This window comes from Leptinotarsa decemlineata, unplaced genomic scaffold (genome assembly GCF_025532065.1).
Source record: "Leptinotarsa decemlineata unplaced genomic scaffold, Ldec_3_MD MMD2_tig00026307_RagTag_RagTag, whole genome shotgun sequence".
NCBI classification, from domain to species: domain Eukaryota; kingdom Metazoa; phylum Arthropoda; class Insecta; order Coleoptera; family Chrysomelidae; genus Leptinotarsa; species Leptinotarsa decemlineata.
The window spans coordinates 19662668-19681681 of record NW_027412681.1 but is presented as its reverse complement, the minus strand read 5'-3'; the positions used below and the strand labels follow the sequence as shown (position 1 = coordinate 19681681).

The window sequence follows — 19014 nt, the reverse complement described above, 5'->3', positions numbered from 1 at the left end:
TTGCATTGGATTTTTCGCTTTAGAACTTTTTCTGGTGCATGTTTTAGTATTAACAATACTTCCTTTAGGAAGTTCAGCTTTACTATTTGAACACATATTTGATCTCGCTTGCTCTTCTCCTACATCATGAAAAATAACATTTTATGTCGTCATACTTCTTGTCTGAATTTTATTTGTATGTATGGATGAATGTATGGATTCAATATATTAAGGTATTGAAATGAAACTCACAATTATCTGTCGAAACAATGACTGTCAACTTTGTTTTTTTTGTTCTTTACCTAGTAACATTCGAAATCAATCAACACAAAATCATTACAACAAATTTCAACATGAGTAATACTGATGGAACTGTTACAGTCTCTTCAGCGGTTCCTAAATCTAGAAATATTAAAGAAATCAAGGTTCATTGAAAAATCACCTACTCATAAGAACATGGGCTATCAGGGCCACAGTCATGATTGAAGGGAACAAAATCTGGACTTCTAGACCGTGGTAGTGGTTTGTTCTGATTATAAATTCAAATAATTGTTGGTATGAGAAGACGTGGTTCCAGTGTTTACAAAACGTTCGTTAAGAATTTCATCAAACAATTAGTTATGATCTAATCATGAAGCACATTGGGTATAATAATAATCAAAATAATTAGCAATATATTTTTATATTACCAATACATTATATGTATAACTCGATGATCTACATTATACCTGAACATTATACAGTTTTTAAAGCCGATTGGAATAAATCATTATTTCGGCTACTGTACATATTTCAGAAAATCCGGAAACACGTTGAATTTAAATTATAATTTGGAATTATTCAACGTAAAAATGTCACCCGTACCTTCAACTCCCTTCGAATGACAGGTACAACCCCCAATATTTTAAATTGGGAGTACAGTTTTGTGATATATCGTTTGGAAGGTCTCTTTATTTTCAAGTTTATTGCGCAACAATTAAGATAAAATAAATTAAAGTCATGTGGTTTCCGAAATTCGATAAAATACACTCAAAAACTATAATGTAATGCAAAACGCAATGAAATGTAGAATACGGAAAATACCATGGAAGTTATCATAGTCGATGATCAAAATGTTGACCGCGAACGTCATGGCAACATCCTAATCTCAAGTAAAACTGTCTTCTAACATTATTTAACATATCAGGCGTGACTGACCTAATCGCAAGCGTTATTCGTTCTTTCAAGTCATTCAAATCTGATGGTTTGGTTTTGTACACATGGCTCTTCACATATCCTCATAAAAAGAAATCTAATGGCAAGGATCAATCGATCCTTGCCTCCCTATCCACCGATTGGGAAATGTTGTATCGAGGTATTGCCGGACATTAACTTGGTAATGTGGTGGTCCTCCATCCTACTGAAACCATATCGTATTCACTGGAATTTGAGGGTTTCCTTGATCAGGATATGAATTTGCTAAACTTGGAATGACATACAAAACAAGTTGACAAGGCGTTTTGAACTAACGTTGCCACAGAAATTATTTGCAGTTTTTTAAAAGATACCATCTAAAAAACGTTGATATGGTTTTTGCTTACGTTCTTAGCACCAATACCTCAACATGAAATAAGTTTTGAGTATATTGCAATAAGTTTTGGATGTTTTTCATCGAATTTCGGTAACCACATGATTGAAAGCGATAACATTTTTGAATAGAGAATGAAGAGACCTTCCAAACGATATATCGCAATCCTATACTTCCCATTTGAAAAATTGGGGGTTGTACCTGTTATTCGACGTGAGTTGAAGGTAGGGGTAGCATTTTTCCATTGTAGCATTATAATTTGAATTCGACTTGTTTCGGAATGTTATGTTATGTACTGTAACCAATATAATGAATTTATTCCATTTGGCTTTTACACACTGTATATTGGTTTTTGAATATATCGCTTTCAGAACAACTGACGTCTCAACTATGTACGTGAATGAATAATAATTAGCTCGAACACTATTCATGAGTTTCCATAATTAATAGGTACTTTTGAATAAGAAATAATGATGATAAAATAAAACTCTGCAGAGCCACATCAATATTTCAATAATGAACTGCATCAAAATTATTATCTAAACATTCTTCGGAATCGCTAATAATTATTCCTAATTTGTCAAATGAACTGATGACCAATATTCTGAATAATTCTTTATATTTTCAACACTATCTATACCTAATTATTCCCCATCATGATAATATCAAGTAAATAATTTTTCCATTTCCAATACACTTTTTCCCTTTGTTTCAGGTAAGTAAAAATAAATGAATATGAATGATATAATACATAATAGACTATGTATCCAAAATACCCAATATAAACCAAATGTTGACATCATGATCGGAAATAGAAATATAACAAAACCCATTATCAGATCGTTGTTCACCATTATGAAAGAAATTGCAATCGGCCTGACATTTACTGGGAATATTTCACTAAGGAGAACCATTGGGACACAGCCAAATCCAATTCCATTGACAATGCAAAACAATATAACACTAGTAACTGGCATCCATCCAATGGACTCCATCAAAGGGGATCCCTGTTGTTTCAACCAAAAAAATAAGCCGAGTAATGACAAAGGTATACTACATCCAAGTGAAGATATGAGTAAAAGACACCTTCGACCATATGACTCAACTATGAAAGATGCTACAAAAGCACAGATAACTTGAACTGTAGCCGCTACTATGGAACTTATGAATGGTGATACGCCTGTACCAGATTCTTCGAAAATAATCCCAAGGAAAGACATCAAACCTGGTGCTCCGGTTAAAAATGCGAATGCCCATACCATGTTGGCAAGGATGAGTCTTTTTCTGGTTGACTTGTTTTTCACGAGCGATACAAAAGTAGCACTTGTTTCAGATTTTGAACTGACACTTAGAGCTATTTCAATCGTTTCGACTTCTTTGGACACGAAGCGATGGCTCTTGTTCCTTAATCTTGACAAAGCAATCTTGGCACCATTTATATTTCCCTTCATGATGAGGTAAACTGGTGATTCAGGTAGAATCGTAATGAATATAACAAAATAAATCGCCATCGGCAAGGTACATAAGAGTGTAAATAATTTCACAGAACAAATTGGACCAGCTGCATAACCAAAAAGACTTCCAAGAGGTAATCCCATTGATATGAAACAAGCAAGTTTTGCCCTATTATGATCTTCACTTATTTCGCTAGAATACATAGTCGTTCCAAGCATCCCGGCTGCAAAAGCGAAGCCGTTCATGAAGAGAAATATATAATATAAGACTATATGTGTGGAGAATGCGAGGCAAATCAAATCTGCAGTGATTATAGCAGAAATCACTAGCAGTCCCTTTCTTCTTCCATAAATGTCGAAGCAATTTCCGACCAATAGGAATCCAATCAAATTTCCAAGTACGGGAAGAGATCCAAGAAGAGACAACTCCACCGGGGTGACAGGTTCTTCAAGAGGATTGATATCTGAGTTGTTTGACAATAGTTTCAGTGATACTGGTGAAATCCAAACCGCAAGAATCCCAAACGTGGCTGACATCAGGTTAACTGGAAGTACAAAAATATATAAATATCCGTAATATCATCAACAAGCATATCCAGGAAATAAATCCTTATGACTTCATAATGATATTTGCCTAATGTTCAGTGATTTATCACCTATCCGAAATGAAACATGATATCTAATAAAGTCATTTCAACAAAATAGGGATTATCTTGCTGTTTGTATGAATTTTGGTCTGTTTCGGATTTTATTTGAAATACTTAGGAACTGCTATACAGAGTGGTCCAACGAAAAGTATGCACCTTGCTTTTCTCCTTTTTTTGTAACTCAACGCAAAAATGCTCGGACAGGTCAATTTAAGACACATTTTAGATGTATTTTTCTACCTGTGCCTTCAACCCCCTAGCGAGGGTAAGTAACAACCCTAAAATTTCAAATGGAAAGTGGAATCGAGTGATATATCATTTGAAAGGGCACAAAATTATCTTTTCAATGATACCAAATTTGTTGTTATAACTTTTTAGTTAACCTCATTAAGTTACTGCCTAAAATTAAAGTATTTTACACAAAAAAAATGTTCAATTTATCAGTAACGTGTCGTATTTATTACTTACCTCAACGTTTCAGATGCCAAAATCTGCCTTCGTCTTCAGAAATGAACAAAAAATATACAACACCATTGCCAACTCCTTTATTATTGATGCTACGAATTTGGTTGAGTGGGCGAACTAGTAGAATTTTTAATAGCATTCTCTTTGGCAAAAACAAAAAAATTGACAGTCGCGTTTTCAAAATATTTCATAAAATGATATTTCTTTAATTGGAACACCCTATACTGCATCATGCATTTCGATTCGTAATAACATTCTCAACAACTGAGCTCATATCACCTTCCCTTCTACAGTTGAAAATGGGCGACTTATGTGGACATATTTATTTTTTTCACTAGTACAAACAATATTTTTGTTTTGGCGAATAAAGGGCTATAAAGTATGGAGTAAAATTCAAAAACGTCGCCTTCTTCTTGAATACATATTTGGCCCTTTCTCTTGACACTACGTGTTGCTTTCAACACTATTCGGCTATCAATTCTGTTAATTATAGTTTCAATATAATTTCTCAGTTCATCTTTGTTATCATGTTTTATTTCGTACACCTCACTTTTCATAAATCCCCAAAAATAAAAATCTAGAGGTGTCATGTCTGGTGAACGAGAAGGCCACTTAACAGTATCATTTGTAGCAATCCATCTGTTTTCAAAACAGTCACGCAATATTCTTTCTACGTCACTGAAATTATGTGCCATCCTGCTGAAAAAAGATCATCCGACGAGCCTCCAGATTAAGATCATCGAAAAACTCTCCCAAAACTCTTGTTAATGAATTACTGTAACGGGGTCCGTTTAAAGAACCATGATAGAAAATTGGACCGGTAATTCTGCCTCTAAAAAGACCACACCAAATATATAATAATGAACCGTTTTTGCGGATTGTGGATGGATTATGTCTACTCCAATGATGGAAATTGTTTCTACTATACATCCCATATAATATTTCTATAGAAGTTTGTATCTTGTCTGCATTTATTCATGAACCACCGTCAAAACCCAATTAGTCTCTCAGGGACCAGAGTTTGCACTGGTTTTATGTTTCTTCAGAATTCGTTGAATAACAGACGGTGGATCAACTATTTCTCCAGATAAATCTCATTTGGAATTATTTGGATTCACCTCAAAGTAGGCTGAAACGTCAAGTTCTGTATCTTCCGGTATTACGAAAAATTTTTTACTCCTCCTATTCCGATTAGGTAATTCACGATCCGGCAACGAATTGCTGCAGTGTTGGAGTGCTCGTACGCTATTTTTTGGCAAATCAAATAAAATTATAATATATTAAATATATTAAAATTGACATTGCCATGATATACTTGAGAATATTTGACAAATTTTATTCAACAAATTCAAGGCAACTTGGTTACTCATTATACTCTGTTACATCGAATCAAACACATTTTTTCCAACCGCCTTAATATGACGTCCCAGTATTTTCTGTTCTGTACAAAAACGGCTTCAATGTTATCATTATAGCTGACATATTTTGAATCGCTTAAAAAATGCGGCTAGTGTAATGCTTCAAGATGAAAATTATCGTTTTGTAAATTAATAGCAAATAGCTCAGTGGTATCAAGTGAGTGGTATGACATCCAGTCATTTTAGGTTTTTTTTTTGTGTGTCAGCACTGTATGAAATGGTTGTGATGTTTACTCCCAAATACAGTAAAAAAATTGTGAAATTGAGCGCGAGATAAATCTGGAAAAGTACACCAAGTGAAAATACGGCTGCTGATATAGTCAGTAAGTTGAAGGCCTTTCACCAAATGTTGAATCACCTCCCAATTGTGAGAACTTCACCTCAGAAATCGATTTCAAATACACCAAGTGGATCGTATTGTTGCCAAATTGTAACAGATAGCGAGAATTTTGAGAAATTTCACTTTGTGATTTATAAACCAAATAATTATAGCTGCAATTATGAACGATTCAACAAATCTATCGGCAGAGCATCTCCAGTTATATAATTTACTACTGAAGGCGAATCAGGACCAAACCAATCAGATCAAAGACGAGTTTCAAAAAACAACTTGTAAATTGATACAAAAATTGAATCAGGCTAATCACGAAATCGAAAGTTTGAAACAAAAATGTGTTGAACTGGGAAAACAATTATTCGACTAAATTGGTGAAACTAGGAGACAATGAATATGCAGAAACGTTAGGCTTGAATTGGTGTCCAAATACGGATAGTATACAGAATAAATAATGAGATAACTAATAAAAAGATAACCAAACGCGTTATTTCATCTAGCATTTCTCAAGTGTTTGATCCGCTTGGATTATTAGGTCCATGTATAATATTGGTCAAAATTCTCCTTCAAAATTTGTGGATAGAAAAGGTTACTTGGGATCAAAAATTACCTCACAGTATAAATGTATTTTGATCTGAATTCCGAAATGACATCCGAATTAACCGTAACGTGTTATGTATTAAACCTCTAAGTATTGAAATGCACGGTCTACTTAAGGTCAGTTAATAAACACGGAAATATAGAAGTCAATTCACTCTGTTCAGAAACTAAGGTCGTACCTCTAAAAACAATCAGTTTGCCTCGTTTAGAATTATCGGGTGCATTAATATTAGCACAATTGGCAAACAAAGTATCGAAATCATTACGGCTTAATATCAACAGAAGATTCTTCTGGTCTGACTCAACCATACCTAGTCCTGGCATGGTTGAAAACACCACCGAATAAACTAAAAACTTTTGTGAGCAACAGAATAGCAAAAATACAAGAACTAACTAATAGTGATATTTGGCGTCATATTCCTAGCAGTCAAAATCCGGGGGATATTTTATCTCGCGGATTGATGCCTGACGAAATAGCGAATGTTCAGCTGTGGTGGCATGGTCCATTGTTGCTTTCAAAAGGTTGTAAGGATTGGCCAAATGAAGTTAATTCATTGAAAACAAATTAATTACCAGACTTTAAATTCCTTGATGATGACGGTATTGTGAGTGTCGGAGGTAGATTACGAAATTCATTGTACAGTATCGATAAAAGACATCCAATCATATTAAGTGCTAATCACCATCTGACTAAATTAATATTCGAGTATGAGCATTCTATACTCATGCATTGTGGTCCACAGCAACTATTGGCATCGTTGAAAGAAAAGTATTGGACCATTGGTGGAAGAATCCTTGCTAAAAAAGCAATACGACATTGTGTCAAATGTTTTCGCACTAAACCAATAGGGATGCAGCCACTCATGGGTCAATTGCCTGCGTCTTGTCTACAGCCAGCTCAGCCTTTTAATACTACTAGAATTGATTACGTGGGTCTTATTTTGGTCGTAAAGATCGAGGATCAAAACTCAATAAGTGTTATATAGGACTCTTTATTTGTTTTGCCACAAAGACGATTCATTTAGAATTGATTTCAGACTCAACCAAATATTCTTTTCTGATGGCATTTAGAAGGTTCTTGGCTCGTCGCGGAAAACCTTCTCATTGATTTTCCGACAATGGTTCAAACTTTGTTTCTGCTAGATCTCATTTGAAAGAATTAGGTAGGTTTTTGTCAGATCATAAAAACGAGTTAGAGAATGAAATGTCTGAATTCAATATAAAATGGGATTTGATTCCTCCTTATTCACCTCATTTCGGAGGGATTTGGGAAGCTGGAATAAAATCAAGTAAGGCTCATCTAAAAAGGGTTGTTGGAAATGCGCATTTGACTTTCGAAGAGTTAAACACAGTTCTTGTGCAGGTAGAGGCAGTATTAAACTCACGGCCCCTTTTTCCCATTTCCTCCGATCCTAAAGATTTAAATCCTCTTACCCTGGCTCATTTTCTTCTGCTATACCGGACCCGAACTTCAGAGACATTTCCATGAATCGAACGTCCAGATATCAACTTATCCAACAGTGTCAGCAACATTTTTGGAGCCGTTGGCAGAAAGAGTATAAATCCGAACTCCAACAGAGAACTAAATGGAAAACATCCCAGGGAGAATTGAAAATTGGTTCCTTGGTCTTGATAAAGGAATATAATTTACCTCCTTTGAGATGGAAGTTGGGACGCATTATTCATCTATATCCCGAAAAGGACGGTGTCAGTAGAGTCGCTACGATCAAAACATAAATTGGTGTTATCAAGAGATCTTTTGCAAAGTTATGTCCACTTCCAGATTCTGATTCCAGTTAGATGTTGAAAGAATACGTGAGGCCTTCCAAGGCGGGGGGCATGTTTGAGAATTCATGTTTGACAATTTGAAAAAATCAACATTTATTTTGTTCTCTTTTTTATTGTTTTTTGTAACGCCAATGTGTATTGAAATAATTGAAAAACGTCACGTAATTGTCAAATAATTAAATTCGGAATTGTACAACATTCACGAAATAAAAACAGTTTTAGAAGCTATAAGCAGCCCAGTTTCTTAGTAGAACGTAAGCGGTTCAGACTTTAGTTTTTCAATAACATAATTTGGTAGCAGAGCGTCGTTATCGCAATAAAAAACATAACAACGAACCCATTTCTGCCAATATAATACGAGAACTTGATTGCTTCAAGGACATCTTTGACCCCGTTGAGTTCAAAATTATACATATGAACATACGTAGTGTTGCAAAAAATATACATTTCTTCTTAGTCTTTCTTGATAAACTTTCAGTTGATATAGATGTAATAATACTTACAGAAATACACCAGCTCTCTGATCTCTACTTATACAGAATTCAAGGTTATCAATTGGTGTACAGTCATTGATCACTCAACAAAAATGACGAGATAATTATCTTTATAAAGAAGTCACTAAAAGTGACAACATGTAAACTACTGATTGGAGAAGTTGATGCACTAAAAATTCTGATTTCCACTGAAAAAAGAAAAGTTAATATTACTGCCATTTATCGTTCACCGAGCATTGATCCGCAAGTTTTTGATCAACATTTTCTGGAATATCTGAGAAATTTTCAAAAAACAGATATTAATATAATTACAGGAAACATAAATATAAATTTGATTGGAGATTCTGATTATATAGAGGAGTATAAGAATATTCTCAGTTACTTTGGATTTGTTTCATATATAAATGAGTGTACATGATTACCTAGTTTTTTTGTTAATCAAAACACAAACTGCAGAGTAATGAAAATGAAATCTTCCATCTTCAGATATAACATAACAGATCATAATCCAATAGGACTTACTTTCCATAACGAATCAAATAAGTCAAATGTGAAACAGAATGACTTCAAATTATTCTTAGATTACGACAAATTGAAGAATTTCTTGCGAAATGAAACCTGGAATGAACTTTATCAAGAGAGAAGTGTAGATAATATTGCAGCTAAATTTTTCGAGGAAATGAAATATTACACAGAGTTTCATACAAAAAAAGTTAAAATAAAAACTAAAATCAAGTTTATAAAAAAATGGATGACTTCATCTTTGCTAAATTCAATTAACGAAAAAAATAAACTTTACAAATCATCTCTAAAATATTCGCAGAATAAAGAATTGAAAGAAAGGTATAAAAATTACAAAACCAAGATCGAAAAATTAACTAAACAAGCAAAAAAAGATAATTTTCCCAAACAAATTGAAAAAAATCAAAACTCATCTAAAGCTTTATGGAAAACTAAATTATCTATGTGGAAAAGATAAAACTAAAACAAACATAGAGGCTATTGAAAATGCAGATGGCACTGAAATAACGAATGAAAAAGATATTGCGGACAGATTCAATGATTATTTTAGTAAAATAGGACAAAAACTTGCTGAAAAAATCTCAGATGTACCGACAAAATCGAGTTTTTTTATCAAACCATGTATTCAAATCCAACAAATGAGAAAGACATCGTTTCAATAATGAAACCAAAAAAATCTCCAGGACCTGATAAACTAAGGGCGGACACCTTAAAAGAGACAGCATCAGAAATCGCCAAGCCCCTAGTATTCTTAGTGAATAAATGTTTTGATATGGGGCGTTTTCCTAGAATTTTTAAAAGCAGAATAATAAAACCCCTACATAAAGGTGGAAATAAATCATCTGTCGCTAATTACAGGCCCATTAGACTAATCTCTAACTTATCGAAAATAATTGAAAAAATCATCACGATAAGATTATAGTGTTACTTGAAAAAATTCAATATCAGATCGTCAATATGGCTTTAGAGAGGGCAGATCTACAGAGGACGCTATTCTGAGAATGACGAAGATGATTTATGAATCGTTAGATAAAAAAATTCCTACCGTCAGTATTTTTCTAGACCTGTCTAAAGCATTTGACACTGTCTCTCACAAAATACTCCTTAATAAATTTAAATGATTTTGAATAAGAGGAAATATTTATAACCTTCTTGAAAATTATTTATTGGGTAGAGAACAAACACACACAAACACAAACAGTATCATATGGAGGGAACTGTACTCGGACCTCTTCCGTTCAGTATCCACATAAACAGTTATTTCTAGACACTAGTGGTGAAATCATTAGCTTTGCTGATGATTCTGCTGTGGTGTACAAAGCGTCAACCTGGCAAGAACTCAAAGAGACAGTAGAGAGTGACTTTCCCAACATATCAAATTGGCTAAAAGGGAACAAATTAACATTAAACTGTAAGAAGACAACTTATCTATACCTTTCACGTCGTATGCGTGTGGTTTACCAGATCTTGGGCCTTTGAATGTAGGACTAGACTCTCAAATAAAAGAAGGTGACAAAATAAAGTACTTAGAAATCATTGTCGATCGACATATGAAGTGGAATATGCAAACAAAACAAATATCAGGAAAAAAGAGGGTTTTTTCTATCTAAATTCCAATATATGAAGGATTTTTTGAACAACAACCAGTTGAAAACTGTTTATTCTTCCTTGATAGAGTCCTTACTACTCTATGGGATTTTGGGCTGGGCCGGGGTCAATGATTGCTTCTCGAACCAAGTACATGTTTTACAGAGATGGGTTCTGAAAATTATTTATGGCAAAAAGCTGACATTTTCTTCTGACGCACTCTATAATGAATCTCAATGTATAGATGTGAGACGAATATTTGTTAATAAAATTTTACTTTATGTCAAAGCTAATAAAATTCAAGTCAACCCTCATGAACATTCTTACAATAACAGAAAAGCTGATGCAATTTCCTTTCCCAGAAGTGAAAAATGTATAGGTCAACGAAGTGCAAATTACCTTGCTCCAAGAATATATAGTTTGTTACCAAATGAGCTGAAGAATATATCTGTTGATAAGTTATTCAAAAAGAAAATAAAAAAGTGGATTGTGAGTGATAGACCCATAATCAATACAATTTTCAAGCAAAAACTATAAAGAGAAAAAAAAACTGAAATACACACATTACAACTGAAAATAAGTATCTGTGTCTATATGTCGTGTTATCCAGTATTGAACGACGTTACCCCGAAAATGTAAAATTAACCGGATTGTGACTTAAATATAACTGATTTGAGAAAAAAACCTTAGAACTAGAATGTGATTAATAGTATCGTAGTTGTTTTGATACAAAGATACGTAGGTGTTAGATATTACATTTTTTCATCGATTATGTCAATTGTACTCTTATATTAAACTTATTTTGTTACTGCCTTCATATACACATATACAAGTAGCTTTTGCAGCTACTTCTTTGTTTTTTCCGTGTTTATTCACCACTTACCCTAATTCAATGAGTTACTGTATTTTTAAATGAACTTTTTTATGTAATTATATGTTGTTTACTGTGAATAAACCTTATTATTATATTATTATTATTATTATTATTGAACCCTAATCTGCAAAAAAATTCCTACTGAGCTGAATTTTGGTATACATCTTCATTATGGCGTTTTATCAATGTATTTATTTTGAGGAAAATCATATTTACAATATAAATTGTCCATATCCAACAGCACTATTTGATGATGTTAGCATGAGAAAAACTCAGAAATCAAAAATATATCAATACTTGGAGCCAATTGATTATCAATTAGTTTGTGTTAATGCAACATAAATAATTGATGGTGGATTTCTTATTCATCGTGCTGTATGGCAAAAAATGATACATTCAATATTATCATTAACAAATATATTAATTATTCATCAAACAATTTTGGTTACTCTGATACCAGTAAAAATATCAAAGCGATGGAACAACTAAGACGAACCGCAGCCCTTTCTATATCTTGTGAAGTGCACATCAATGAATCGATGGAAGTTCTTATCAGTCAAGAAACATTTTCATCTGATCGACTCAACGAAAGAAAATTAATTGAAATGCTCATTGAGAATTTAGAAAAAGTTGGTATTTCTACAAGACGGTCACGTGATGATGCTGACGTCTTAATAGTTGAAATAGCAATTGGAAAATCAATAAATAATACTACAATTATCGTTGGCGAAGACATAGATCTATTGGTACTTCTCATAGCAAGCACACAAATACTTGATCAACCTACATCCATTTTTTCAAGAAACCAGGGAAAACAATTTTGAAATAAAAATATACTCACTGAGAGTCTCAACAAGTATCCACACTGCAAGAAAAATATTCTCTTCCTACATGCTATGACCGGATGTGACACAACTTCAACACTTTTTGGGAAAGGAAAAATTAAAGTCATGAAGATGTTTGAAAAAAGACCCGATTTACACAATTCTGCAGAAATATTCCAACATGAAAATTGCGCTCGAGATGCCCTTGTCAAAGCTGGAATACATTTTCTACTAGCAATGTACGGTGCTCCAAAATCAGAAAATTCAATTGACAATTACAGATACTGCAGCTTTGCTGAACTAACAAGACAAAGCACAGCTGTGAAATCTCATTTATTACCACCCACTTCTTCAGCAGCTCAACAGCATATTTTTCGAGTCTATCATCAAATATAAACCTGGCTAGGAAAAGAAATTGATTCAGTTGAAAAATAATATATTACAACCAATAACAACTTAATGCTACCAGCACCCGATGATCTAATAAACACAATCTTTTGTAATTGTACAAAAGGTTGTGGCGGCAAATGTGGATGTGAAAAAATTGGATTGAGATGTTCTTAAGCTTGTGGACATTGTCGTGGTCAGTCATGCTTAAACGCAGAGTCCACTAGTGAAGAAAATGATGAAGATGATGATTTTAATACAGCAATAAGTCCACTCGATGTTTTGTCAGCAACTTTTGATGAAGTTGGAATTGAGGATATCGACGACGAATTAATATAAAAGAAAATTATATACAAAAATTTTTTTCCCAACTTTTCAAGTAAAGTAAAATTTATTGAGCATAAAATAAAAAAACCTTTTATTTCAGTTCATGGATTATGCCTACGTGGAAAACCATGTAAAAAGACGCGTCTTGCATTCTACCTCAAAGGTGGTACGGAAACGAGTGCATCATCATAATGTAGTCGTTTTCTCAGCGCTCTAGTCCGAAAATGGTTGACTTTACAGGAAAATGCAAAAGACATTTGTTGTATAGATAATCGTATGAGGAATAACTTTTATGATGACTTTCTTTGACCTCTGACCTATAGGTCGCGAGATATTCCCGAAAAACTGATTATCGTGACCTTTTGACCCTTATAACTTTTTTAGCCGGCACGATATCAATGTCGATTTCTCACATCTTCATTAAAACGCCATAATGAAGGTGTATACCAAAATTCAGCTCAGTAGAAATTTTTCCGCAGATAAAACCTTAAATGACTGGAGATTTCACGAGTTCAAATCCCAGGGCAATTCTTTATTTTTGCTGATAGTAACAAAATATTGTCATTCGTATAAGTACCAAAATTGGGTGTTTGGATAATCATGAGTTTTATTTGCCAAAACAAAGAAATTTTTTTACTAGTGAAATAATAGTATATTATGCAACGATCATGTAATGATGGTTATTAAGACACGAGCATTAACCGGGATACGAAACGAGCCGAAGGCGAGTTTTGTATGGTATATGCGAGTGTATTAATAACCATTACATGACAGTTGCATACGCTATTTTTTCTAAACCCGATTAATAATGAAAAACTATAAATATTATATTGGTATTGAACACATTTACAGTAATTAACTCATATTTTTTTAAAAAAACACAAACTTAATGGTACTATCATGGTTATATGAAAACTATAAAGATTCTAATTATATTTATATTGAATATGACAATTGTAATTAATCTGATCTTTTAAAAATATTGGAGTCGATGGTATTCCTTCTATATCGCTGTTTTCAGACATTCTATAATATAGGTAGGTAATATGAAAACTGATTTTGACAAATAAAGTAATTAGTTACTTAGGTTAGAATCTAGGACAAACAAAGGAACAGGATTCTTGATTGAAAAATTATGGGTTTCTATTGGTTGATAATCTGTATCGTTATGAAAAATCTGGATCATAATGGATATCATTATGAAACGGATTATGGTCATATAAGTGTATTGTTAGAGTACGGGTGTAGAAAAATAAATATTTCCACATTAGGAAGAAAGGTGATATGAACTTTGTTGTTGAGAATGTTTTACGAATCAAAATGCATGATAAAACATAGGGTGTTCAATTTAAAAAATATCATTTTATAAAATATTCTGAAAACACGACTGTCCATTTTTTTCGGCATCGAGAAGGCCATTAAAAATGCTACTAGTTTGCACATTCAACCGAATTCGAAGCATCAATGATAACGGAGTTGGCAATGGTGCCGACTTAATTTGAAACACACTGTATATGCAGTTCTTCCTTTGCTGATTGCTTATTTCTTTGACAGATGTCAAAGGAGTTTTGAAATGTGAATTATGTTAATGTAGCACAAGGTGTGTCTTGAGATCAGTTTGTTGCTTTTTTTCCATCAATCTGAGGAGCTATTTGGAATACTCTTTCCTCCATATATGAGAATATACGCTGATTCTTTTAGTTTACGACTCTTAGAGTGAGGTTCATTGGAACTATTTTTTGTCTTGTTCTAACAATTTAGATCCTGTTAATATTTTGTTTTTGATGTAATTCCAATGTTCACGCACTTTTAATGGTCTCTAAGTTTCACCAATATAACTTTTACCACAAGAACAAAGTATCTATCTCATGAATGCAATTTTTGTTTTTTTCTTCTGTGTTGTCTGTGTTGTTGTGTTTTGTATGTGTGAGTATAGATCTCAGTCTATTTTTTGTTCTGTGTGGAGTTTGAACATCATATCTATAATTCGTCTTATCTTTTCAGATATTCCTGGAATATAAGGTATAACGTTAGTTGTGAAAGGTGTCGGTGGATGTAGATTTGGTAATTGTTGAGCTGGACTGTCTGAAAAGAAAAGACAAATTGGAAATAGATATGATATTAGAACTTCTTGCAAAACAAACAACATTGACATAATTCACATTTTAAAACTCCGACATCTGTCGATGGAAGGTGAATATATCCAAAAAGTAGATAAAAAACTAATTTTTGTTCACAAAAAATTACTTTTGTTCAATAGATTGACCATGTAGGCTGAAAGTTTTACGTATATGAAATATGATTCATTAGGAAAAATGTTCTTCATTCTCTTTACAGAAATATATTGCTTTGAGATGAACGAGAAACTTCCCTGTGAGGTAACTTATCTAATTCTTGCAGGTGGTACTTACTGTATAGGAACGTTTGAGAGAGGTGAATGTTTCGAAACATCATTTCAAAATATGAAATATCTGACAGCATTGCAAGGTTTATGTATTTTTTTCATACAATTCATAATTTTTTTCGTTTTTTGTATGTTTTTTTTATTCAAAATGATTATAATAATTTCGCAAAGTAAACTGGGTATCGAGAATTTGTCAATTTTTGCTAAGTTTATCATTCCACCATATACGACATATCTATGAATTGTAAATATGCGGCTTTCATTTCATTTCATATACAGGGTTTTAAGTATGTACCATAAATTTAACAGATGATTGTTTAGGTAATTTTAGGACGAAATGTTCATATAAACATGGGTCCGCAAATCTTTTTCGTTCTCAAGATACAGGGTGTAGAAATAAAAATAAAAAAAAGGTATTCGTAAATATCTTAAATATCCTTTACCTAATTTTGTTGCAATTTGGTAATGGTATTTATAACATCAAGGAGCTAATTTAGCCCGAACGTGATTCAATTTATTGAGTCCAGTGACGTATCGAGCGGGATTTGAATGAATATTTTTGACTCAAAAATGTATGTCACAGACGTTTGTGCAATTTTTATTATTTCTTTGGATTATGCAATTAGGAAAACAACGTTTTTGTCTCTTGAATTTTTTTTGTCTCTTGAATTTTTTTCGTATATTGCTTAGTTTTAAAAAATAAAAAGTCGACCTAATTGCAAATCCCTGGACCTCACAAGGAATAATATGGGGAATCAAATGTTTCTTTTAGAAATTATTATTTTTCCAATTCTTCATTACTAATTATGTAACAATAACAACAAATATTAAATAACATCAACATCTAGACTAACGAATTGCACTAAATTAAGTGTTGGAAAGTGCAATAGAACCATCTAGCCGCCGCATCATTGAATTTCGCACTCTTCTGAAAATACCTGGCGTATGAATTAATGATTTCATTCCATAAATCCTCTTCACTTTCAATAGCAGTTTTATATACCAACGCTTTAAGGTGTCCCCAGAGTAAATAATCATAATTGGGATTCATTTCGGGCGAGCGAGGTGGCTATGAGTGTGGCCCTGCTCTCCCAATCCAGCGATTATGGTAATTTTCATCCAAAAATTGCCGTGCCACTACACTTAAGTGTGGTGGAGCACCATCGTGCATGTACCACATACGGAAACTTTCCATGACTGGAATTTCTTCTGAAAGTTCAGGTAAAACAAATTCTAAAAACCTTTGGTATTCTTCTCCATTAAATCTAGGTTGAAGGAAGTGAGGACCAATGAGATGGTCTCCGACAATTCCAACACAAATATTAAAAGAAAACTGTTCTTGAAAATCATTTTCTATCTAGGCGTGTGGATTGTTTTCGGCCCAAATGTGATTGTTGTGAAAGTTAATAATTGAATTGCGAGAAAAACAAGCTTCATCTGTAAACAATATTCGGCTTAGGAAATCTGGATTTCTTCTTATTTTACCGCGTTACCAATTAGAAAAAGCTAGTCTTGAAGGCAAATCTCTGGGTAATAGAGCTTGCACACGTTGCACGTGATAGGGATATAGCTGCTGGGCTTTCAAAATCTGCCACACTGTGACATGGGTAATATTCAGTTCTTCAGCTATTTTCCAAAGTACTGGAATGAGGATTTACTTCAATCTCATTTAAAACAGCTCCTTCAATTAGAACTGTTCGTACCGTTGCAGGCCTTCCAATCTTTTAAAGCTGCCTATTTCAGAAAGTCGTGCATGGAGACATACAAAAGTTTCTTTCATGGTAAATGCGTCTTGCAGCATTCGAGTTTCCGTGAGCCATTCCATAACAGAAATAAATATCTGCCATTTCACTGTTAGTAAATTGAACCATGTTTTACAAAAATGGTTCGAAAAATAACCACTAAACACGCTTTTTATAACAATTATAAATTAAAAGCTTATAAAGTTGACAACAACTGTCAAGTTGTTCATTAAATGCTGCAATCGTTTTCCAAGACAACCCTTGATTATTATTCATAGTATTTTCAGAAGAGTGCGAAATTCAATGATGCGGCGGCTCGACGGTTGTATTGAAGCCGAAGGAGCACTTAATTTAGTGCAATTCGTTAGTCTAGATGTTAATGTTATCTAATACATAATCAGTTATGAAAAATTGTAAGAAAAATAATTTCTAAAAGAAACATTCAATTCCCCATATTATTCTTCGTGAGGTCCAGGGATATGCAATTAGGTCGATTTTTTTTTCTTGAAAACTAAGCAAGATACGAAAAAAATTCTAGAGACAAAAAATTTGTATTTTCAATCGCTCAATCCAAAAAAATGATGAAAATTGCACAAAAGTTAGTGGCGTACATTTTTAAGTCAAAAATATTCGTTCAAATCTCGCTCGTGACGCCACTGGACTTAATAAATTGAATCAAGTGCATGCTAAATCAGCTCCCTGATGTTATGAATACCATTGCCAAATCACAATGAAATTACGTAAAGAATATTCAAGGTATTTACGAATAACTTTTTTTAAATTTTTATTTTAACACCCTGTATCTTGAGACCAAAGGATTTGCGGACCCATGTCCGTCTGTTGAATTTATGGTACATACTTAATTAACACCCTGTATAAAAAATCATCAATTTTCAAACAGTAATTCACAGTAAGGTAATTGGTTTTCTCTGCAACTTACTTACCGATAAAAGATACAAAGTATAAAAATGGACTGGTCATTTTCTTTTCTTCATTCTCTTGATTAAGTTTTGTTGAACCGCCAGTACTACTTTTGGGTTTATAAATAACCTCTTGCAGAGTGATCTCATGTTCTTTCAAATTACCCATAATATTTTTTTAACTTGAACTCAAAACTGCTACCTATACTATAGTTATCATAAACACAATAGAAAAGGAATTTAGTTGTGCAACAACGATATTTATCAGAAGATGTGTTTCTATATTGACACTCTTATTTCAGATTCATGATAGTGTGGTAATTCAACAATTGTGTTATCAACATATTCAAACATAGGTGGGATTTTGTTAAATAAAAAGTAACTACGTCTGAATTGCTAGAACAAGTCATACCCGTTTTCGGTTCAAGTAATGAAACCATTAGTTGAAGTACAAAATATTCCGAAACTTTTTATTCGTTCTGTATATTCTGGTTGATCGACAAAAAAAACGATTTTCAGATACTGTCTGACATACTGATAATTTTCTGTTCAGCTCTTTTGGATGGAAAGTTGATAGACGGATATAATCAATACAGAAAAAAATCAACTTTGGGGTTATCATGAAATGAATAGTGGATACAGTGTGTCCTGTTTTCAATGAATCCTTTATATCTGAGTTGT

The 19014-nt window shown here is 33.1% G+C and overlaps 1 protein-coding gene across 2 annotated transcripts; it reads right to left on the bottom strand.

Moving 5' to 3' along the window:
* Positions 1-233: 233 nt before the first annotated feature.
* LOC111513726 (facilitated trehalose transporter Tret1) lies at positions 234-18633 on the bottom strand. Of its 2 annotated transcripts, none has more exons than XM_023169956.2 (2): positions 18358-18610; positions 234-3545 (listed from the first exon to the last, which is right to left on the bottom strand). In XM_023169956.2, the coding sequence occupies exons 1-2, from the start codon at positions 18500-18502 to the stop codon at positions 2212-2214; spliced, it is 1479 nt and encodes a 492-aa protein (XP_023025724.2). In that variant the 5' UTR covers positions 18503-18610; the 3' UTR covers positions 234-2211. The 2 variants fall into 2 exon arrangements, with proteins under 2 accessions (XP_023025724.2, XP_074037423.1); XM_074181322.1 differs by lacking the exon at positions 234-3545 and adding an exon at positions 8951-15352 and having other exon boundaries at positions 18358-18633.
* Between the last annotated feature and the right edge of the window lie 381 nt (positions 18634-19014).